The sequence below is a fragment of the Strongylocentrotus purpuratus genome, unplaced genomic scaffold, assembly GCF_000002235.5.
Source record: "Strongylocentrotus purpuratus isolate Spur 01 unplaced genomic scaffold, Spur_5.0 spur5_scaffold_19, whole genome shotgun sequence".
Classification (NCBI taxonomy): Eukaryota; Metazoa; Echinodermata; class Echinoidea; order Camarodonta; family Strongylocentrotidae; genus Strongylocentrotus; species Strongylocentrotus purpuratus.
The window spans coordinates 10,792,298-10,817,559 of record NW_022145604.1 but is presented as its reverse complement, the minus strand read 5'-3'; the positions used below and the strand labels follow the sequence as shown (position 1 = coordinate 10,817,559).

The 25,262-nt window shown below is 37.0% G+C and overlaps 1 protein-coding gene across 1 annotated transcript; it reads right to left on the bottom strand.

The window, feature by feature from the left end:
* Positions 1–5,247: 5,247 nt before the first annotated feature.
* LOC581859 (ATP-binding cassette sub-family F member 2) lies at positions 5,248–24,982 on the bottom strand. The gene is made up of 13 exons (XM_775026.5): positions 24,833–24,982; positions 21,403–21,655; positions 19,529–19,735; positions 18,443–18,631; positions 17,695–17,962; positions 16,492–16,594; positions 15,452–15,547; positions 14,501–14,620; positions 13,521–13,610; positions 12,372–12,545; positions 8,916–9,044; positions 6,900–7,103; positions 5,248–5,575 (listed from the first exon to the last, which is right to left on the bottom strand). Exons 2-13 carry the CDS (start codon positions 21,512–21,514, stop codon positions 5,435–5,437), a joined length of 1,833 nt encoding a protein of 610 aa, XP_780119.1. The 5' UTR covers positions 21,515–21,655; positions 24,833–24,982; the 3' UTR covers positions 5,248–5,434.
* Positions 24,983–25,262: the final 280 nt, after the last annotated feature.

Genomic DNA, 25,262 nt, shown 5'->3' with positions numbered 1-25,262 from the left:
ACATTGTCTTGCATTGACTTTTTTACTTTTGCCAAGATGACCGATGCCTGGACACCAAAAAAAATTCCCGTTTCCATTTCTCGTTCTTGAAGAAGTAATACAATACAGGTGAGAGTCATCCATATGAATAACCTTAGCAACGACCCGTGACCTTATCTTACATTGATCTTTGTGTGGATGATCGATGCCTTTGATTTCCTGTCCCTGATTTGTTGTTTTCCTGCAGCATCGGCTAACCTAGAAATTTCACTCTTGACTGGACACCAAATCAAATAAGAAAAGCCAGATCGTATTTCCTGAAAAAGAAATTAGTATGTAACATTGTAAAGATTGTTCCTGAGGAAGATGCAACAATGAAAACATGAATGAAACTTATAACAATTAAATTGTGAAAGGACAGTAATGGGATATAATCAATCGTAAACATACTGACATGGTAGGGCTTAAAATAAGTGTTTCAGGATACATGGAAACTGATGTTTGATAATGCTCGATCCTCACTGTACTTTACTATAATTTGTAGAGATATAATGTTTGATGGAAAAGGCAATCCACTTTCCCATTTCTGTTATTTTGAAGAATGGTAGAAAGTTGGGATAGCTTGATATATTTTCAATGGAAGCAGATCATCATATGACAGTAAAGGATATTCTTCTTTGTGAAACACTGTCACGTCAGTAGAAACAATCTCGGACCTTAGCATCTGTCAGAAAAACTGCAACACTACACGTACTACACTATCTTCAAACTGTGGCATTTAGATTCCTACAAGTATACATAACATGTACATGAAAAATGATCTGATAGGTCAGTGTAGCAGTCTGATAATTTTTCTTGTGCTTGTACCTTTTTTTTCCTTTAATTTATAGTCTCTTCTCCTTCTGTATTAAAGTATTTATATCAACTGTCATTGCTTGTAGTCTTAAACAAATCCGTCCATACGAAGCCCATGAATGGCTTCTGCACCTACCTTGAGATTTGTAGTGTAGTGAAATGATCAATAGAATTTATGAGTTTCAAATTTGATGAGTATGCCATTCTTTTACTGTCGAGGCATTAAACCATTATATGAAATTAGAATATACCACAGATTTTTTGCTATATTAAACATGTACAAAAATTGAGACATCTTGGCCCGAATTCACAAAGCAAGGTTTGAGCTCAGACCAAGGTTTGTCGTCAAACCTCCTTTTGTTTCGCCAAACCTCCTTTTGTTATTTACAAACCTGGTTTGAAAAGAACAAAAGGAGGTTTGGCGAAACAAAAGGAGGTTTGACGACAAACCTTGGTCTGAGCTCAAACCTTGCTTTGTGAATTCGGGCCAATGTGTATGAAGTTTACTAATAACACAATTCTAATCCTAAATTAAGGCAAATATCGGTGATATTCTTTCATATTTGTACATTTATAAACCTGCATTACCAAACCTTGAGCTTTTGCTAATTTTTGTCCGGTACCCTTTCAATCTGAAGGTTGATAGTGTTTTTTTGTATGTCTATATGTATCATATGTAAAAATTATAATAGAAATTGTACATATCAGAGTGCCTTTTATATAAATATAATTATTCACTCCTGAATTATATATGTCTATATTGTGTGATTTTTTTCATTACTAGGAAACCTTTCCCTTTTTTCTTCAATAATTTACAATCATTCTTTTTGGCTGATCCTTTTTGTTCGTTTTTATTTTCCTCCTCTATTCTCCAATCTTTCATTAAATTAGCTTATTCCACAGACCAATTTAAGAAATTCTTGAAAATATATATCTCCCTAGAATAGTTGACCCCCCCCCCCTCCCCCTTTCATTTCATATAGTGTACCGTACTATTCTACCTGGTAGAGCGTACTAAGTGCTACTTTTTAAAAATTATTATTGCAATTATTCTCCATTCCTTTTCTCTCTCTCTATCCTTCCTTTCATTTATGCCTTCCCATATCTTTCAGTCTGTGTCACTCTCTCTCTCTCTCTCTCTCTCTCTCTCTCTCTCTCTCACACACACACACAAACACACACACCTACATACACAACAATTCTTACAACACAAGGAATGACAGCTGGATTTATGTATTTTCTAATTTGGTTTGGTTTAATTCCATGCTAACATAAATATATTTAAAAAGAAACCAAAAATTACTTGTAATGTATTGAATCATTTTTTAAATACTAGTCAATACTTGAACAAGTAGAATCAAGTCATAAAAACTATATATTTTCAGGCAAACAAAAATAAATGCAAACTATATGAGAAACTCAGTGCAAAATTTGTGCAAAATACTGCACCTGAGAAAAACTAAATCCCGGTATATATCGTACTACTTTTAAAAAAATCTAATGTAAACATATTGAGCAATTATAAACCAAGGCTACATACATGTTCTTGTTTCCATACACTTTATATACTATTTCTTAATCGGGGTTCCCACAAAAAAAATTGAACCAAATTCTGTGACTATTCACGTCCCATATTTTCCTTCTTTCATGACCACATAAATACCATTTGGGTACGGGTTGTGGCATCCAAACAGCATATGAAGACCATGTAGTGATATATATAATTTCATGTATGTGATGGCCCTCCTTTAACAATTTCCTTGACTTTCCACGACTATGGGGTGTTTTTTTTTTTACCATGCCTTCAATTTGTTCAATGTAGAGTAAGAATACATAACTAGCATGTTATCCAAATGATCGTGGTTCTGTGGAGGTGCAAATAACACAATCACTTGCTATGGGAAATGTAATGGATTTTAATAATTTAAATTACTTTTACCGTATCTGCAATTGACTTGAGAAAGCCTGAGGGGGTTGATTTTCTTTTAAAGAACCAATCGCACAAATGAGCATAAAAATTCAAAGTTAACATATAGGAATTGCACAACTGCAAGTCCAACTGTTACGCAATAATGCCACAATTTCATTATATCATGCATTTTTTTTTAGCCATACATAAAATTGGATATATTAAGATGTTTTCTTAGGAAGGAATAGCAAACTCACTGATACCCGTATGTGTCAGTGTAATTTACTAACCAAAATATCCTCCTACACAAATATATGAATATCACATTATGCCGCGAGTGTAATTGATAAATATGATAAATACATACATATTTATTAACTTTATATATTTTTACAATGCTTGCATAATGCAACCTGAAATAACATTTCGCACACACTTTCATGATGGAAACAAAGCAAAAAAAGACAATACCAGTCCTATACTATACAACTAAATTTAAAAACGATTTTCATTAAAAATCACATGTGCCATACACAATGATTATGGCTTGAATTCTCCGTCTTATATCAAAATTTTGACGAACAGAATTTTACAATATTACCTCAAAAGCCTTCCAGAACTTAATTCATGGGCACTTTCAAGACATGAATGCAGTGCCTACAAGGATTGGAAGTTTTGGCAAGTGTATTTTAATATGCCCTGCATATCGATGCAACACTTGCATTTCATGGTACATCTGCGTTAGCAAAAAAAAGTAAACAATGACATTTCATTACAGTTAACATATTTACCTTTATTATAAAACAACAGCATAGACAGGGATAGTGATAACCATTTCATGTCTAGCTTTTTTTTTGAATTAAACCAAGAATACTGTTTAATTCATAGAGGAACAGTCCTTCTTGCAAACAATGCCAACACTTAATTTGCAGAAAATTAATAGCATTGTTGTAGCATGAACTGGGCCACATTTAACATTGGTTTGAATCAACTGCAAACACAAGCACGACAACACTCGATATTATCCATGTCACTAGCATAACTTATTATGTGTTCTAGACTCGTGCATTTCATTTGTATTAAATCCCAAGCTATGGCCCCACAACCTGATTGTAGTGTGAGTAGAAATACAATGTACAATGCATAGTTATCCCCCCCCCCCTCCCCTTTTAAACAATGGACATGTTTATGTGGTCAAAGGTCATTTCATTTTTAAACAAAAAATTTGTATTATCTCTGGAGGTAAAGTGATTTGTAGACATTTAGACCTGAAGAATTTCCCCATCATTAACCCGTGCTACAGTTTCATACACACCAGACACAGAGCACACGGACATTCACAAGTGAACACATTACATCAGCCAATCCAAACACACAGGTACAAACAGCATGCATCGTATGTATTGCAACTGGTCAGGGATCCCGTTTATGAATAGAAATGTGATACATCTATTGCTTTTGACGGTTGATTTTACAATCGGCAATTAATCGGCCATCGTGCAGTCAAACCACTCCATTAAAATTTTACTTCAACTGAATTTGTTACTGTTTCAAAATGAGCAGTAAAGAGATTACACTGGGCTACGTGGCCTTCTACATAGAAGAAGTTAAGGCCTGAAGGTCCATGATTCATTCAAGAGGTTGGAAAATTTAATGAGGCAATTGACCCTTCTATACAGGTGACCACTTAAGCAGGTTCAACTCTAAAATCATGTGTTGCAAATACAGTCAAACCAGTCTATTGAGACCACCCAAGGAAAAATGGAGGAAGTGGCCGCTGTAGACAGGTGGCCTTTCTAGACAGGTTCTACATGCATGTACAACACATTTCTTTCTCAAGGGAGACGAGCTTCATGGCCACAAGGACTGGTGAACTTCTTTGGGAGGTGGCCACTAAGAGACAGACTTCATAGGAAGGTGGCCACTAAGAGGCAGGTTTGAATGTAGATGAAGAATATATGATCTGCCGAGCGTCAGAAGAGCATGACTGCATAGTTACTATACCACAGAATACATGACCTTCTTCTTCTCAACAGTTAATATATACCTTTAGCAGTATCTCAATTTTAATTTCTGGGAAACACAAAAATTTATTGGAATACTTTGATAATTGAAGCTCTTACAATCATCAAACTCCGCCATGACTCTGCCTTGCAAAATTTAATTACACAGATACCTATTTATTTATCATTCTCTATTAAAAAGGCATTCCATGGTAAATGCTTCATCAATCAACAGTAAGTCAGTTAAAGAGAAGGTTGAGTTCTGGGAAGAGATGAAAAATAATTTGTGAGCGTTATCATTGTATTATGCAAGTGTGGAAGAACATCAGATCAAAAATGTTCCCTGAAAAGCATGGCTCTTCAAATGCCTTAATATTCTTAATATGGCATGTAACATCTTAAAAATCAGGACAGATTTTTATGCCATATATTGTTGTAGTCCCATATACATATTTCTGTGAAAGTGCTTGTAACTTTACCAAGACTGGGTAAAATTCCTTATCATTTTGATGATTTTCGAGAACCTTGCATTACACACCAATATGCTAGTTAATCAACCTTTTCAGATCGATTCCACAATGTTGCTTTCACAATGCAATCGCATGACCAGAACTCAACTTCATCTTCTAGGGAGGGAGGGAGGGGAGGGAGGGGGGTCAGGCCTCTTTTGACGGTTGCGAATGTGAGCTTATCTTCCAGCGGCAGCGGCGGCTGCTTCCCTGGCTTGTTCCTTTAAGATCTTCTTCTTGAGGGCACTCTTGTACGAGAGGATGTCGCCTTTCCATTTCGTCACCGCCTGCTTCTCACATACCCAGATCTCTGATGCAACCTGGAGAAAATGGACAAGAAAAAGAGAGAGAGAGAGAGACGGATGAGACCAGGGCCCTCTTTTATAAAGCTTATTATCACCAACAAGTTACATTAAAGGCATTGTTTTCACCAACAAGTTACATTAAAGGCATTGTTTTCACCAACAAGTTACATTAAAGGCATTGTTTTCACCAACAAGTTACATTAAAGGCATTGTTTTCACCAACAAGTTACATTAAAGGCATCGTTTTCACCAACAAGTTACATTAAAGGCATTGTTTTCACCAACAAGTTACATTAAAGGCATTGTTTTCACCAACAAGTTACATTAAAGGCATTGTTTTCACCAACAAGTTACATTAAAGGCATTGTTTTCACCAACAAGTTACATTAAAGGCATCGTTTAACAATGTTGAATCTGAGATGCATGGCCCTACATGTCTGTGATATGGTGCAATATTGAAGCAAAAAAAAAATTGCGTTTCAAAGTGATCATGAAGTACCTCAAAAAAGTAAAAAAAATCTTTGAGTGACCGGTTTTACCCGATAGACTGTAGTGTTATGAAAACTGTTAGGAAAACATATTCTGAAATTTGTTATTCCAATCATAGATATCTTGATAATCAGAGAGGCGACTGGCTTGTAAAAGTCATGGGATTCATGTACGACCTACATCATGTAAAGGTTTATAATTATGATTGCAGCATGAGCTAAATCCAGGATTCTTTTTAGAATCCCAGGCAAAGTTACCCAATCCCTTTAACTGTTATAAGCTACTGTATTCATGGCATTCGATTGGCTGACAGCACAAATTAGTCGTAGAAGTTAAGCATTTATTATTGATAACAAGTTTTATGAAGCAGAGCCCAGATGCGGTCAGTTCTGGATGGGACAGACCTAGCTCCGATAATGGAACATAGGACAAGGTCATCAGGTCAAGTTGTCAAACCAACGTGGAGAAAATAGGAATCCCATAATTTCACATGTAACATTTCTGTTATAAATGTCAATGTTTTTCAAGGGAATGGGTATACATGGACAAAATATAAAATGAATGGCATTCAGTCTTTAAATGTGGGAGTCAGAGTTATTCGCTTCGGTCTGTTATTTTCATCGTGACCCTTGACACAAAGGTCAAGGGTCACTGTAATTCGGCCTTTTATGTCATCACTCTCCCACATGGACATAAATGCCAAAACATACTTCACCTGAAAAATAACTTTACTTCTGAGAGATTGACTGTTCCTTTGAAAATTCCAATAATAATATATAATATAATACAATATGATTCTGGCCCAAATATCAAATCTTCAAAGCAAAGCAATTAAACATTATAAACTTACCTGGTTAATGAGTCGGAAGTCGTGACTAACTAGCACAAGGCCTCCCTCGAAGCCGTTGATAGCGTCTGCCAGGGCATCGATGGTCTCGATGTCCAGATGGTTAGTAGGTTCGTCAAGGAGGAGGAGATGAGGAGTCTGCCAAGCCAGCCAAGCGAAGATGACCCGACATCGCTGACCGTCAGACAGGTTACGGATTGGACACACCTGAAAGAAAACAACAAGAGTATTAATTAATAATAATTATAAGCATTTCTATAGCGCTGTCTATCTAGAAATTCTATTCTGAGGCGCATTATTTATTACCCTGGCTTTAGCCTAGCTGCCAAAACAGAGCTCCAGCATTTCAAGGAATTAATTCCTGCCAGGTACCCATTTACCTCACTTGGGTCGAGTGTGACGAATGAAGATTAATGCCTTGCCAAAGGACATTAGTGCCGTATCTGGGATTGAACCACCACCTTTGAATTTCAAGTCGAGTGCTTAAACCACTCGACTACGACACTTCTACTAAGAGTACTCATTTATGTTTCATCCACCTCAAGCCTCATTCACATAAAACACAACAGACTTACTTGAGAGAAGGTAAAAATGCTTGGGGCCAAATGTAATGACACAAGTTCAGTTCACATCAAGAATATATTACCGGTACTCATAAAATACATATCACAGGGTATGTGGAAATGCCTTTTTTCCATTTATTTACATGCAAAGTAGTTTTCAGGTTCCCAATGTCTTTGTCTCGGTTATTACTGACTGATTTATAAAGCCATCATCAATGAATACCATATCTCTTCACAGACGATTCTGAATCTGGTAAAGCAATTTAGGTTGAGTATAATCATCCGATGGCAATACGACACTAATAACCGAGTCATGTCTTCAAATGGGCACAGGAAACTGAATGGATGATTGATTATCTTAAAGGTTAACTTCAGTTGTGGTAGTGATGGAAAATACATTTCATCAAAAGAAACCTACATCATAACTATTAGTCTACAGCAAATGACATGGGCAAACTGTTTTTGGACTAATTTTTTTAATTATTATTTTTAAGTAATTTTTGAAATTGCAAATCAAATGCGGAAGCAGAAGACTGCTATTAATTTCAATTCCATTTAGGTAGCAATTTTCTTTAAATGTTAGTTTCTCATACCTAGCCATTTACCTTTCTATTACACAGTGTATTACTTTGCACTTTCTCAACCAAGAGAGTTGTTTAAAGGTAAAGACCAGTATTGGAAACGCCCCAATTTCAAAAAATGAAATGGAAGCTCTCGTTACCAATCATGTGAAAGAATATGTTTTGACTAATACATGATGATAAAAAATTTGCCGGGAAACCGCCTACTAATTCATATATCTGGTAAATTTGTTTCTCTCATGGTCTGTGAGAGATATAGGGTAGTCCCATATACATCTTTCTGTGTATAGTGCTTGTAACCTTACGAAGAATGGGCCAAATTTCTTATCATTTTGATGATTCCAGAACCTTGCAGATGCTAGATGCTAGATGATCAACCTTTTCTGATCGATTCCACAACGTTTCTTGCACAATGCAATCGCATGACCATTACTGGTCTTTACCTTTAAAGATAAAGTTGAGTTCTGGTCATGCAATTGCATTGTAAAAGAATTGGTGTGGGTACAGCGCATAGAGACATATTGTGATATGCATTATTTTAAGTACGGTATATTATTATTACTGCAAGGTTCTGGAATCATCAAAGTGCTAAGAAATTTGTCCTAGTCTTGGTAAAGTTACCAGCAATGTACACAGAAATATGTATATGGGACTACACAAACATGTGGCATCAAAATCTTACCCAATTTTTATGCTGTTACATGCCATGTTTAGAATATTAAGGCATTTCAAGAGCCATGCTTTTGAGGGAAATATTTCTATCTGATGTTCTTCCACACTTGCATAATAACAATTACGTTCACAAATTATTTTTCACCTCTTCCCAGAACTCAACCTTCTCTTTAAAGAGTACCTTTCTACTGTGATATACGTACCTGTTGTTTGCCGGTGAGTCCATAGCGTCCTATAATCCGCCTCATCTCTTCCCTATCCTTAATCTTAGGGAAACATTGCAGCATCCAGTCTAAGGCAGTCATTTCTAGATCCAGCAGGTCTTGGAGATGCTGCAGAAAAGGAAAACTCATTAGAGTCAGTGTAATCCATACATGCCAACATTTGAAAATCAGAAATCTGTACAAATTATGCTATTTTAAAAAAAAAGAGGAACAATCCTAACTCTCCTATTCAATACTACAGACAAATTTGTACAGGAAGAGGAACACCTGCATTAAAATGATAATTATCTTCTCCCAAAAAGAGGAATGTTCCTCTTTAATCTGAACAGTTGGCATGTATGGTAATCGTATTGAATCTTTATTATTTAGTTTAACTGAGCCCTGTCTTACCAAGAGTTGCGATTGATCCAAATCAATCGTAATTCCACTAATCAATCGCAAGTTTGCAATCTCCTATTTCTTATGTACATAGTTGCGATTGAATAATCAAATAAATTGGGATTAATATCAACTCTTTGTAAGACAGGGCCCAGGTCAATGCAATGACATGTACGATAAAAGTTTAAAAGACAACATTTAATCTTTAAAGCTTATCTGCCATAGTTTAAAGGAGGGATTAGACTGCCCTGCAAGGTCACTAGACAGGGGGTTATCTCATCAACTCAGCTCTCAGTTAACATAAGAAAAAGAGGATCATGGGGGACCAATGGTCACCGATTAGGCATTGTTTGTTATAGTGCTGTAGTCAAACGTTTAACCGTCCGGTATCCGACCGCCCATGGCGGATTCCGTTTTCAATTGGACGGTTTCGTTTTCCCGATTTTTTTTTTTTTTTTTTTTTTTTAATATTTTTTTTTTTTTTTTTTAATAATTTTTTTTTTTTTTTTTTTTTTTTTTTTTTTTTTAAGTTTCGATTTATGCCCCTCCACCTGGCACTATGCCTGGCAATGTCTCCCAGCTCAGTAATCTGTGTGTTGACTCACCACTCCAAAACTAGAACAACACTCCAATTTGTCTGTCATCTTGGTTTGAAAGTAATCTTTGTAATAGATCTCATCATCGCAATATGTAGTTCATAATAATAATTCATCCAACTTTTACACAAGGTTCTGTACTAGGTCCTCTACTGTTTTTAATTTTTAATCTTACACATTCTTCTAAAAACAACATTGTTACTATTATTTGTGACAAGTTCACCAGCACAAATCGGCCCCTTTAAATGCACCTCGCAGTTAAATGAAAGTTGCCGATTTTTTTTTTTTTTTTTTTTTTTTTTTTTTTTTTTTTTTTTTTTTTTTTTTTTTTTTAATAAATCGTTTAACCGAAAACCGTCCGGTTTTGACTGGCGGTTAAACGGAATTGGAGATATCCGTGATGTTACAGCACTAGTTTGTTATATAGAGGGCGCAAGTAGCTACAAGTAGTGCAGTGGGCCTTTAAGAGACACAAATACAACATTCAAAGGGATTCACATCTATCAATTCTACTTCTTCAACATTCTAAAAATTGTTTTTTCTACTTTGACTTAACTCAGCTTCGCTTTCATAGGAGAGCAACTAATATACTCATACACATGAAAGATAGATGCTTTGTGTCATATTTGGATTGACTCAGTACACTTCCAGTTTGGATTTTCAAAGTAATATGACTTTTAATTATTTGCATGTTACGCCTCAATGTTCTTCGATGAAATAGGAAAACATGGACAAAATAACAAGGGTCTCGCCTGCATGCGGTCTCGCCTGCATAACGCAATTCAATATGATAAACCAGAACGTCAATGACGTAGCGCTCATCCGCATCTCACAACAACAAATATCGTAAATTTTATGTGGTACACTTTTGAACTGGTCAAAAAATAGAAATTTGATAATTTCATTTCATTTGCATAAAGTACCATAAATAATCAATGGAGCAAAATCTCACAATTCTGTGTAGAAGTTTATTGTTCCAAATTTAGCTCTACCAGATAAGGCAAAATCGGTCAAGAAATGAGGGAAAAGAAGCAATTTTTGTTATTTTTGGAATAAATTTGCATAAATTACCAAAATTAATTAATGGAGAACAATTTCAAAATTCTGTGCAGAAGTTTAGTGTACCAAAGTTAGCTCTACGATATAAAGCAAACCAAATCAAAATCGGTCGAGAAATGAAGGAGAAGAAGCCTTTTTTGTGATTTCGAATTAATTTGCATAAATTAGTATAGATAATGAATTTCACGATTCTGTGTAGAAATTTTAAATCCCCTCCTAGCCCTATCATATGAAACAATCAGAATCAAAATCGGTTGAAAAATAACGAAGAAGAAGCATTTTGAAAATCTTAATGTTGATGCCACAACAAAGTCTAAGTTTGTTGACCTTAAATGGCCTTTGACCTTAACTTAGTGACCTGAAATTCTACTCACATGATTGGGTAGACTTGATAACCCTATAGTCCAAGTTTCATTGACTAAGAACTTATACTTTCAAGATTATATCAAAAATTCAAAAACTTAACCTTAGGTTAAGTTTTCGATGTTGACGCCGTCGCCGTCGCCGTCGCCGTCGCCGTCGCCATCGCCGCCGCCGTCACCGGAAAAGCGGCGCCTATGTCTCGCTTTTTGCTACGCAGGCGAGACAAAAATGAATGGCACTCAGTCTTTAAATGTGGGAGTCAGAATTAATCGCTTTGGTTTGTTGTTGTCATCGTTACCCTTGACCCAAAAGGGTCATGGGTCACTGTAATTCGGCCTTTTGTGTCATCATTCTCCCACATGGACATAAATGCCAAAACAAAGTTAAGAAAATAATTGAGCAATGTATTCACGCTGCTCAACATATCTTTCAAATAAATTGAAAATAAGATGCTTAGTGATTATCTTGTCTCTTACATCCGACTTTTAGACATTGATTTAGTTTTAATGGAACTAGATTTTAATTCCACAGCACTGGAATCTGAATATGATAAGTGTCATTCAATATGAAAACCCACAGAAACAGCTGGATAATTATTGCCTTCAGTGCACCATACTTTCTTTTTTTCTATGGATGTTAAAGGTAAAGTCTGGAAGTGGAAAAATTGCAGTTCAAGGGTTTGGGGTGCAAAATATCCATTCAATATTGTTTAAATATTGCCTTCAGAGGTTTAGATGGCAATACTTCAACCTAAATTCGCAAAAAATCAGAAATATACGCCCAAATGTTCAATGTTGAAGTGCATTCGCAATATCTATCCAGGCCGTATCGATATGATAAATTACCAAATGCATCAATTAGTAGAGGGTTTCCCGGCAAAATTTGTATCATCACGTATTAGTCAAAACATATTCTTTCACATGATTGGTAATAAGAGCTTCCGTTTCATTTTTTGAGAGGGGGGGGGGGGACGTTTCCAAAACTGGTCTATACCTTTAATCGTGAAGAGGAATTTTTCCAACGTGACCTTTGACCTTACCTGATGGTACCTGCCTATCCTGAGATGCGAGTTCTTCCTGACGAGTCCGTCCGACGGGTGGAGCTCTCCGACCAGGAGCTTGAGGAGGGTGGACTTGCCCGCTCCGTTGGGTCCTACGAGGGCTATCCTGCTGTCTAAATCCAGACCAAACTCAACGTCTTTGTAGATCAGGGGCTGTTCGTAAAAGAACAAAAATCATTTAGCATTTCTTTTCAATTCAACGCATTCTTATATATCTGACTACGATCCAATTTAATGTTTCACAGATTTTGGTTCATCCATAATTTCTCTTTCCTCTGCTCCATATCATTACACATAAATACGAGTTGGTACAAAATACTACTTGAGGCATTCAGTCTGCTACAGTGGGAGTCAGGTTAAAATCGCTTTGGTTTGTTGTTGTCATCGTGACCCTTGACACAAAGGTCAAGGGTAACTGTAATTCGGCCTTTTTTGTCATCATTCTCCCACATGAACTTGAATCCTCTTATAAACTTGCAGAAAATTATAAATTGAACATGTCTTTCCATATTGTTTGTTACATAAAGGATTAATTTAAAGTGAACTATTCATTTATACTGGCTTAATCTATACATCATCTTTGAGTGGGAATTCATGTAATCGTGATGGAACACAAACTGATTGACAGAGTTTCTTGAAAAACAACTCTATGTACTTGGAGTCACAGCTGAATCTCCTTGTGCAAGTAAAAAAAAAAGACGCAATGGCCCTTGTTAAACCAAGAAACCTGTCCGAGACCTAAATGCACCCAAGAGAGGCTTCGAAAGAACCGGCACTAAAGCAAGTCCTAAATTTCAGAACCATTTTACACCAAATCAAAACCTGTATAAGATGGCTCTGCCTAATATCTTCACAGGGCACCCTAACACATATTTTGATTTCGGTTGGAATAGACCTCTATTATCATATTTGTTCTGTATTTGTTACTGTATTTGTTCTGTATTCGTTATTTGACTTCATTGTCTTCTTTTCACTGTTATTGTTATCATTGCATGTGCTCCTGCCAATGAAATGAAATAACCTCTTACTATCAAAAATGTATTCTACATTTATTCCAGTAGTATGCTGTGGAACTTTTGTTTTGTTTTTTGTTTGTTGAATCTTTTAAATGTATGCTGTGGAACTTACCTTGTCATCCGAATAGCGGAAAGATACATTTTGAACCATCAGAACAGGTGGTGGGACCTTACCACATTCTGGGAATTCGAACGATAGGGTCTGTAGAAAAAAGAGAGATAAACAAAAAATCAAAAATCATGCTGCTCAACAATTCAGTGAAATACTGTAAAATTTGATATATCTGGCCCTGATAGTGGAATGTGTCTGATTCACTTACCGGTACTTAAATATGATTTTGAGGACTCTTGATTTTGCTTAAAACTTTCATAAATGATCAAAAGTAAGTCTGAAGTAAGGCTGTTACGCTGGAATCGACCACGACTGGCTTGTTTGTTGTTGTTTGTATTTTACTTGGATACAATATCATACAATAATTGTTAAAAGAATGTAAAATTCAGAAAAATATGTGAGGAGTAATAGCACTTGGGGGGGGGGGGGAGTGGGAAATACAGGGATATTAAATATGAATATAAAGTCAGACTAGAACAAATATAATTGTTTCTTCGCAGACAATCCTGGACTGATAGACGCGCTATTTACAATGAGGTGTACAATAATGGATATTTACGAGGTTATTACTGACTGATTCATAAAGCCATCATCATTGAATACCGTATCTCTTCACAGATGAATCTGAATCTGGTAAAGCAATTTAGGTTGAGTATAATCATCTGATGGCCAAGACGTCACTAATTTCTAAAACTCCCTCAAAATTAAGTACAATCCTACTTCTCAAAATACTTTGTTAAAAGAATGTAGAATTCAGGCAAATATGTGAGGAGTAATAGCACCGAGGGGAGAGTGGGAAATACAGGGATATTAAATATGAATATTAAGTCAGGCTATAACAAATATAATTGTTTCCTCCTTCTTACAGTGGTGATTCAGATCGCTTTTCTCCTCCCAGGCACAAGTAGCGCAAAATACGTTACACTATGTTACAGGAAAAACAAAATTCCTTAAAACTGACATCACTTTACGCAATTTACCTTGTCTGATTCGACCTTCTCCGTCAGACCTGCAGCAATCATCTTTTGTAGTGTCTTCTCTTTACTCTGGGCCTGTCTGGCAAGTTTGGCGCTACCGTGACCAAACCTGGCTATATAGTTCTGAAGTGGAAGAGGTAGAACAAAATGTATAGTTACTGGTTGCATTATGTTCATCATTGGAAAGATATGTTAAGGGGCAGCGTTTCACAAAACCGTGATACATGTAAGTACAATTTAACCCACATCCCATTGAAACTTCATGTAGTAAAATTAAAACCGTTTCAAAGGGATGTTGGTAAACTTACGCTTATGAGGGTTTCGTGAGATGATTCTGCGGTTCCTAGCATTTCATTGGGAGAAAAAAAATTGTTTTTCCCTCATGGAGTTTGTGCTCCCTGCCCCCTCCCATCCACCAATAATATACCAGACTTCTGGCGAAATTATCCAGCTAAATTGATTAGCCCCTTACATATTTTTGGTCAAATCGTGTCACAGACAATCCTGGACTAAAACACACATGAACTTCAATGAGATGTACAATAATAGATATTTACGAGGTTATTACTAACTGATTTATAAAGCCATCATCATTGAATACCGTATCTCTTCACAGATTAATCTGAATCTGGTAAAGCAATTTAGGTTGAGTATAATCATCTGATGGCCAAGACGTAACTAATTTCAAAAAACTCTTTCAAAGTCAAGTACAATCCTCCTTCTCAAAAGACATGAAGCTTCAAAGCCCTAAAGCACAAGCACACATATCTAGCACATATTGGTACAACCACCAAAGGCAGAGAACATGTAAATTACAGTCTTTTATTATTGGACTAAAAGCTTTTACAGCATCAGATAATGTATGATTAATCAAAACAGGATGATTTCTCTGGATTCTAATCTAGGGTATTGTTTCCATTAACCATGGTTACAGAAGACGGTGTTTACACTTACCTTCATATGAGCAATTTGATCCTGTTCCCACTGGTATTTCTTCATCTGATTCTCTTCCTGTTCAAACCTAGTCTTAACGTATGAATCAAAGTTACCCTGGCGAAAAAAAGAGAGAAAGAAACGTGTTAGTCAAAATTCAATGTCTTAATGTGGTTAAGAAATAATGAGAGTTTCTTTGTCTAATCATCGTTACTTATTCAATATCGCCTGTTCATGGAAAGGGAATAGCAAACTTGATCACAGTAATTTCTGGTTTCTGCTCCTGTTAATCACAGGACTGTGGATCACAAGGTCCGTGGTTCGAGTCCCTCTGCAACGCTAAATGTCCTTTGGCAAGACATTGATCTACATTTGCCACACTCAACCCAGGTGATGTAAATGAGTACCTGGCAGGAATTAATTCTTTGAAATGCTAGAGCGCCGTAATGGCAGCCATGCTAAAAGCCAGGGTAATAATCAAGAGCACCAGGAGTGTAAAGTCTAACAGATGTGCATGCTATACAAGAACCCAATATTATTATTGTTCTGAAATTGCAATTGAAGTTGGCTTACGAGAGCCACTACAAGAAGGTTTCAGGTATGAACATATAGACCATGACATCAGGATTCCTTTTTTCTTAGACAAATAAGGTATAATAGGTTCCTAGCATGCAAAGGTAGTGACATTTCTTTCTACATGCGGAGCCACCATCATTATAAAACCTTTTCTACAAATTGTGTTATTCAGAATCTGGTAAAGCAAGAGGTTTGTTTATAATCATGTGATGGCCCCGCCCGCACTGGTTGACTGAAGAGGCGAATGCTTCGTTGTCAATTTCATTCACTAACCAAATTTCTAACAACAATCCTGTACCTATAATCAAATCATTACATTAATCCTTATTTTACATCTTTGACAACATAAAGCCCAGAGCAACTATGCCAGAGCAAAAGTTGTAAACACTCTATGTCATATTGGCTCCAAACAAACATTATGTATTAAACAATTGATTATGATTAGCTGATGAAATGTACATGTAAAAAAAAAGTGAAATACTTACTCCATAGCTAACTAATTTCTGTTTATGTACATGTAGAATATTTGTACAGACTCCATTCAAGAAGTCCTGGGAGTGTGAAACTAGAACCAATATCCTCTTGTACCTGAGGGGAAGAAAAAGAAAGAGAAAATAACACCATGTCAAAAATAAAGATGAAAAGAAAAGAAATTAAGCATTTATTATCCATTCAGAAATTTGTTTTTCAGATTAATCTACAAAAGGAAATAATCATAATCGTAAACGTTTGAAGTAACGGTAGAATAAAGTCATAAAAGCTTTCGTTGGGTAGGTTACACAAATTAAATTTTGTACCATGAGGATGCCTACACAGCAAGAGAGTCGAGGAGGACCAAAGGTAGGCAGAGGAGATAAAAACTTGTAAAAACTAGAGTAACTATCAAAAACCTTTACATCAAACTATAAAGACTTCTATAACAAGTATATTCTTACTGCATCCTTGAGTAATTCATTGGTAAAGGAATGTTACTCAAGTTTACTTGTAAGAAACAACACTTTGCTCGTGAAAAAGTAGCCAATGGTTGAACAGGAGTCCATAACATATTTTATCACCATGACAGCCATACCCTCAAATCATGATAACTATCTACGGTCACAAAATGACTTCTCCGTTGTACATCTGTCAACAATTTGGTAACTTGTGGGTTTAGGAAACAGCAATATAATTCACAAAGAGACCCAACATAATTTTGTTTTACAAAAGTAACATCCCCCCTCCTCTCCCCTCAAACACAAAAGTCATTGCAACTGACAAGTAGGCGAGGCTCGATGGCTCAGAGGTAGAGCAGTGGTCTCGTAACAAGGAGGTCCAGGGTTTCAAAACCAAGTCGATGCACTAGTGCCCGCTGGTAACATATTTATCCTCATTAACAAGTCCCTCGGAGCACATGCTTTCTTAGCAGTCAGGTAAAACAAACAAACAAGCAAAGCAAACAAGCAAACAAATAACTCACTTTTTCAACTCCTCTTCCAGCCCCACAATGAAATCTGGATCAAGGTTTTACAACGTCCGTTCTTTCTGACTTAGGCCCATTAAGTATCTCTTTCAAACCATTAAAACCTGACATTTGTTTGTGAAAGGTTAGGGTAAATGTACAGGACTGTATGTAAGTCCCTCTGAGCATACACATGCTTTCTTAGCAGTCCTCAGGTAAAAAACAAAAAACAAACAAACAAATAACTCACTCTTTCAACTCCTCTTCCAGCCACACACAGGCTTCTAGATCGAGATGATTCGTGGGTTCATCGAGCAGTAGTAAATGGGGCTTCACGAACAGCGCCCTCGCGAGAGATATCCTCATACGCCACCCTCCTGAAAAGTCTTTTGTCTTTGTCTTCATCATGTCCTTCGTAAAGCCGAGACCGTGGAGGATACGACCTGCGTTGACCTCTGCCTTGTCAGCATCCAGTTCGTCCAGACGTGCGAAGATGTCCATCAGTCTGTCTTCAGCCTCTGTGTTAATTAGTAACAAAGAGAGCGATTCAAACTCTAAGCATTTCTGAGCGGGCAGAAAATTGGGCAATTAATTATATCTGTATCATTATACATGTAGCTTATCACTAGATGAATTAACAAAAGCTTATTTTGACACTAAATCATTTTCGTCCTATATCATTTCATGATGAATCTGCTTCTCTTTCAAATTTCTTCTTACATGCATAACTTGTACATTATAAAGAGCTTGGCCCTGTCTTACAAAGAGTTAAGATTGATCCAAATCAATCGTAAGTCCTCCAATCAATTGCAAGTTTGCAGTCTCCTATCTCCTATGTACATAGTTGCGATTGATATCAAATCTTTGTAAGACAGGGCCCAGGTGCTGGAGGACCTAGCACTCCATCAATCGGATGAAATTAAGTTAACCCAAGTTCCTCTTGGACACAGAAGGACCAAATACACCGGACTTGCCCTATGCTGAAACCTAGACCTCACCTGGGCCCTCCAAATGTGACAGGTCGTCTGCCTCCCTCTCCAGTCGTATCCTCTCGGCGTCTACCTCTAACACACACTGCAGGGCGGTCTTATCACTGGCTCCAATCTCCTTCGTCAGATGGAAGATATCCATGTGATGGGGGATGGGGACCTCTCGCTTCCCGATCGCGTGCAACAGAGTGGACTTGCCTAGGATCACAATTCAGATGACTCAAATCAATATCAAATATAATAATAATAATACATTTTATAGAGCGCAGAAACTATCCAACATTAAGTATATATTCTACGGCGCTACAAGAGCTTCTGATATGCTTAGATTAAATAAATTACAACATCAAGCCGCAATAACTAGCACTATAGTCCCAATAAGCCCCTAAATAGCCATTGAAATTTTCTTTGAGAGGATATTTTTGGCAAGAAAAGAAATTGTGATCACAATCATACATTAATAAAAGTGACAGTGATCAAAATCATGCATGGCATGTACATGACTGTATTTTGAGAAGAAAAACACTGCAATATTTAGCAAAAGAGAAGTCATAGGATTCTTTTCAATCCACAATCAGCCTTAAAAGACAGAATAATGGGGAATGAAATACGTGCTATAAAATGTTACCTAGTGTACATTAAAATTCCAGATGTCTTTCTCAATTGCACTCGCCAAGTTTTAGGTATGAACAAAGCCCATCTTCACTGCTGCCCCACATGTATTAATCATGTACATGTATCAAAGTCCGAGTCTGACTGATTTATTCAAATCTGGATCAAGGCTTTATAGAGTTTGTTATGACTTGGGCCCAATAAATATCCCATAGAAAATATGTAAACCTGACAATTAATTGTAAAAGGTAAAGGTAAATGTGCAGGACGGTATGTAGAATTAACCTTCCTGATTTGAAAATCTTCATGCGTGGGTATATAGTCGTTCGTGAAGTAGGCAACTTGGCGATCACTCCCGATCACTACATAACACTTGAGCCAATGGGTATTACGCTCCCGTGCGTACGTCCGTGTGCTGCCCTCTATATACCCACGCTTGAGCAACTTTGAGCATTACATGTAGCCTACAGCCATGAAACTCACCGGAACCATTAAGACCTAGAAGACCATACCGCCTGCCGGCATTGAGCTCAACTGTAGAATCTACGAACAGTTCGACGCCGTGGAATGTCAGTGTGACGTCAGTGATCTTAAGATCACAACTGGCCGGATGCGACTGTAATACACCTGTACATGACCTGTTACCTGCACCGAGGTCAACATCGTGGAGGTCATCGGCGATACCATTCACTGTGGAAGAAAAGTAAAATAGGATAAATGCAACAAAGTTAAATAGTTGAGGTGTCATAGTGGAGTGCGAGTGGTTAAAACGCTCGACTTTGACTGGATGTACGAGGGGCATGGGTTAAATCCTTGGCATGGCATTTATTGTACATGTACATTGACTACATCCTTAAGCAAAGGTATTTAATCTAAATTCTTTCTCTTGACCCAAGTGTTCATGATATATCCAGTAGGATGCAAAAGTCATTGTGGTTTGTTTGAAGCAAGACAAGCGTCTTCAACTGGCGCCTGTCTGGAATGCTCCCTACGGAAGGGAGAATATGCATTGCACTGGGGCAGGCCTGCAGGAATGCAATGATCATGTTAATAACATGTAACTTAGCGCTAATCTACATCTTTAAACTACAATCAAACCTTTCTTAGTGCCCACCCCTCTATAAAGGCCACCTGTCTATAGTGGCCAACTATTTTCTTCTCGCTTGTGAAAGAAATATGTCTTGTAAAACATGTATAGAAAGGCCACCTGTCTGCAAAGGCCGCTTTTTCTGTTTACCTTGAGTGACCCTCATAGACAGTTTTGACTATTAGAATGTCATTATTTTCATGAATATCAAAATTGTGCAAAATGTAAAGCCTACTAGATAGAAAGGGCAAAACAGAGCTACACGTACTAATTAGAAGCCTGTTTTGTGAATGGTACGACGTCACTTGAATTTGCAGCCAAAAAGGCACATTCTTCAAAACAAACCCCCAACATGACTCTTCAAAACAAACCCCCAACATGACAATTCAAAACCACAACTACAGATAATTCTGAACATGTAAATTACCTGGGCCTGTTGCACAAAACCATCAATGGTAACTACCATGGTAACATGGCTCAACAGCCAATCAGAATCAAGGTTTCCATGGTAGTTACCATTGATAGCAAAGTTACCATCAATGGTAAGTTTTATGCAACGGGCCAAGGTAATTTACATGTTCAGAAGTATATCTAAATCATGTATTAAATTCCCATCACACTTAGGTTGACCTTTAGGGTCAAGAGCCATCATCATTGAATACCGTATCTCTTCACAGATGAATCTGAATCTGGTAAAGCAATTTAGGTGAGTTTAATCATCTGATGGCAAATAACTCTATTCTTCAAGATATCTTGAACAAGCCTGAAAACTAAAATCCCAGTACATGTACATGTATTTCGTTGAAAAATATACACTGCTAACATTTTTAGAGTATTCCCCTTTTTACATGTAGGGTAATTCGGAAATAAAACCAGTTTGACTTACATGTAAGCTCTATGGGTACCTAAATCTTGAAGTCAATTAATTATCTGAAAACTGCATACAAATAAATTTGCCAATCTCCACTCAGATGTTAATTATTAAATGGGTACCCAGTTGGATACAGTCGGCTATTTTTTCAAGATGGCCGCCGACATTTTTTTTAAATTGTTTTTAAAATCAGAAATAGATCCATTTTAGCAGTGTTTTTCATGATTTTTTTCTCTAAAAAAAAAAAAATTCAAAAATTTCTAAAAAAAGAAAAAAAAAAATAGGAGGCGGCCCCCAAAAAGGAAGCGAGCGGGGACGCCAAACATGTATATTTTTTACATGGCCTTAATGTGGTTGGCTACACCCCCTCTGTCTTTTTCCATCTACAATTCTACTAACCTCCATTTGTTACCCCATTGGTAGTGCCGTTGGTAGCACCGTTGGTGGTGCCATTTGTTTCTGCTTTCTTGGCTGCTCCGGCCTTTCCCCTAGGTACCCTCTTCTTTGGCATGATGAAACTAAAGGCACAATCAAAGATCTACCACAAACCGAACTCCACTGTCAGTGCTGTACACTTCTGTAGAGGTCTATTCCAAGATGAAGTACTGGTAGACAATGTTTAAGTATTACTGACTGTCGCCGAGAATCTGACCTGGAAATGTTAAAAGAAAGAAAATGAAAATTACATGTATTGATTTAATGATTAGATTAAGTCTAGACTGAATGCTTCAGTCTCTTACACAATGTAGGTTTTATATCGGGGTTGTTCCACTGAGAGCCTGAGACAACGACTGGCTCCACTGACCACCTCCAATACAGAGATTGAAGTGTGTCATACGATGTAGTGTGGGGAGGTTCCACAACGCAGTCGGCATGTGCTCATCACAAAACCCCGACAGATTAGCTGCAGCCAAGTCATTATATATTTCAATTTTTACATTGATATTCGATGTCAATTGTTATTTTTCCATTTAATATAGATGTCTGACATATTATGAATCCTACCATTTTGGCATTAGCCTGGCCTTCTTAAATGTTAGGTATAAAAACTATGAAGTATAACTAGTATTCTAAGTAATTAAGTGTCGAGTGTTTCATTAAGTAAGTCTCTATGTAAAGAAAACCAGGACAAACTTTTCGCCTGATTCTGAAAATTGGCAGTTAGTCCTCCTGTTGCATTTTCATCCGTGTTCAAAGAAGGTTGGTGCTTGTTCAGAACTGTGACCATACTTCGGACCTGTGACTACGGCGTGGAATATAACACACCCAAAATCATCTAAATCTTCCACAATTGTTTGAATAACGGTCATGATTTAAAAGTCGTTATCTTTCTTACCTGTTTTCGTGTCAATTAGCTTATCTTTTTAGTACATGTATATCGAAAATGTATTAATAAAATGAAATGGTCTTGATTACCGAGTCGTATTTTCGTTATAATTATGTTATTGTTGTGTTGTTGATGGGGGGAACTTTATTACAAAAATGATTTCAGTCGCAGACGTATCATACTAGTCAAGAAAGAGTAAGGAAATGTGATTGGCGAAGCGTAGCCACAGGGGGAAGGAGGGGGGCAGGCATAATACAGGCTCTGTATTAAATAAAGAGGGAAAAAAATCTATAATTTCAGTCGAACGTATCATAGACGCCGCCCTCCCGAAACCCACTATCGGTATGCACTTAGAATCTACTTGTTGTATTGTGCGGCGGTTAGCAGTGAAACTTCATGATTTGTGAACATGGTGAGAAAGTGTACATTATAATGTCATTTTTAGGAAAAATACTCCAAAAAAGATAAGAAAATTGACAAGAAACAGGTAAGAAAGATAACTTTTAAATCATGAATTATTTGAACCACTATTCTATGGAAGATTTAGAACGATTTTGGGTGTGTTATAACTTTTATTTTTAGGAAGGACGGTATCTCGACACTGGAGTCCATGGTCATAATTCTGAGTAGGGAGGCCAATGCCCGGGCGTAAGGCTTCTACACCTACGATTTGTGCGCTCGTCGCCCACTTCAAAAAATTAGCAAAGGGAAAAAAATGATGTAAAAATAAAAATTGAAGAAAATATGAAAAGAAAATACAATTATACATTTCACAACATACCTATAATCACGGATCTGTAACAGTCTTTCACCATTTGTTGACAATCTTGCAGATTTTGACGTTTTTTAATCCAATAATTGTGGTTGCAGACGACCTTGACGCACTCGCACCACCGACTAAGAAAATCCTAGAGGGCGTAGAGGTTTGCTCACTAAAAACCTTCTCATTGGCAGAAGGTAGACCCTAAAAATATGGGATCCGTTTTGAGTAAAGAACTTTTGATAGAGATCAACATTTCAGATGTTCACAATTGCCACTTCTTACAACTAGAAAATATAAAGAAAAAAGATTATATCTTTTTAAATACAGATTTTTACAAACTGAACATTCGAAAGTAGATAGAGTACGATGTTTCTGTCAATCTTGCGTTGGTTTGAGCCCTATAACTACATCCATCTCAAAATGAGAAGGAAAACAGTGAACAGTGACGTCATTGTTCGCGCCAAAAATAAAGGGTATTGCGACATAATCTGAGCTCCGGTCAGATCGTGCGCAAAGCGTAGTCTTATTTATAGACCCTAGTACCTTATTCTCACAGCACTAGATACGAGTGTCGTGCAGTAATGTATGAGAAGTGTTAACAAAGATATTTCAGTAAAAAAAAAAGTCTACGTGAGCAGTCTATACTCCAATTGAGAATTGAAATGAAAGCCATGATTTGAAGGTGTGTGTTGTATCATTGTATGATACATGGTTAGTGAGTGTGTATGTTACGTATAGCGAAAGGGAGAGAGAGAGAGAGAGAGAGTGAGAGAAATATTAGTACACGTACGTTGCATGCATGGATGTGCGCTATGATTGTGTTCGCTGCAAGATGGATTTTAATTGGACCTCGTAACTTCTCGATCGTTGATAATAAGGAATACTCATGAGGAAATCAAATTATTGGAATACACATCAAAGGTAAATATCAATGAATTAGGCCTATATATATTTCTTTCCTTTTTTGAACCATCGTCTTCGGCTCGTAGTAGTAGAAGATGTAATCGTTCGCACATTGATGGCTGGACTTCAGCCTGCATCGGGGGTTGCCTGTGTCGGTGGAGGGATCAACTAAGAAGAAGAAGGTGTGTACGTGTGCGACCGATTCAAGGCTAGCCGCTGTTGAGTGATTGCACTTTCGCGCGAAGTTTTAAACTTCATCATGAACTTTGTCCCTCGGGCCTGTCTAATTATGAACGTAACTTTGCGACATGAAATATAATTGTTTCAAGGCTCTTACGTACGGAAAGGCGTAGAAGGAATTGGCTACAAACCAGCTGGATATCTCCTAAGTCCTATTTGATGGAACCTATGGAGTCGGCAGATGGGTGGATTTTCTTAGTGAAAGTAAATGCTTTCTTTTAATCTTAGTTTTAGTATAAACAAATTAGTAATTAAAAAGTTAGATTTGGGCATTGGCCTCCCTATTCTGAGCAAGCGCCAGAAGTATGACAAATGTCAGTTTTATTACCAGATGGTAATTTCTGTCCATGCAGTGCAGTGGCCATATTATTTAACTCAGTACGTACGACGTACGTCATACTCATAGTCATACTCACAGACTGTATGCATTGATTGATTGAGTCATGCCGGTTAACATTTGTATGGGCGACTGAATTTTGTGTTACTGGGAAACACTCAACAAGCAAACACAGCAATTCTTTCATCATCACAAACACATAGGACCGAAATTGACACTTTATCATCTCTCGAATGTATAAAATCTTTAAAATACTTACCGGCCAAAGTGTTTAAATTACTCTTTCAATGAAGATGAATGCTTCGATTCTTTGTCCGGAAATTTTCAGTAACTTAGACCACGCAGAACACATGTGAAAATGTACCGGCGCGCGTTTTCTAGCCAGATCCGAAGAATGAATGAATGGACGAAAAGAATTGACGTCGCAATGGCATGACGTCATGAGCCGGCTTTTTTAGTCTATGATCAAAACCCACCCAATTACTAAAGGTCATTTGTATAAATAAAGAATGACTGATACAAAAAATACAACTTCAAATCATACTGATTATTTTCTTAATTGCTTTTTTTAAATAAAAGTTAAATTATAGCATAATTTTGATGATATTGTATAAATTATTCAGGTATTTGTCTGATAACTAGACTACTCATTTCCGGCACGTGGGAGGAACTTTCAGTCGCTTTTGTAT

What these genes read in the sequence shown, in the direction of transcription:
- LOC581859 (XM_775026.5), bottom strand. Translation starts at nt 21,514, where the DNA reads ATGCCAAAGAAGAGGGTACCTAGGGGAAAGGCCGGAGCAGCCAAGAAA. An exon ending in TCTAGGTCTTAATGGTTCCG is followed by an intron (nt 18,632 to 19,528) that starts GTGAGTTTCATG and finishes TTGTGATCCTAG; the next exon opens with GCAAGTCCACTCTGTTGCAC. An exon ending in AGAAGGTCGAATCAGACAAG is followed by an intron (nt 13,611 to 14,500) that starts GTAAATTGCGTA and finishes TTTTTTCTACAG; the next exon opens with ACCCTATCGTTCGAATTCCC.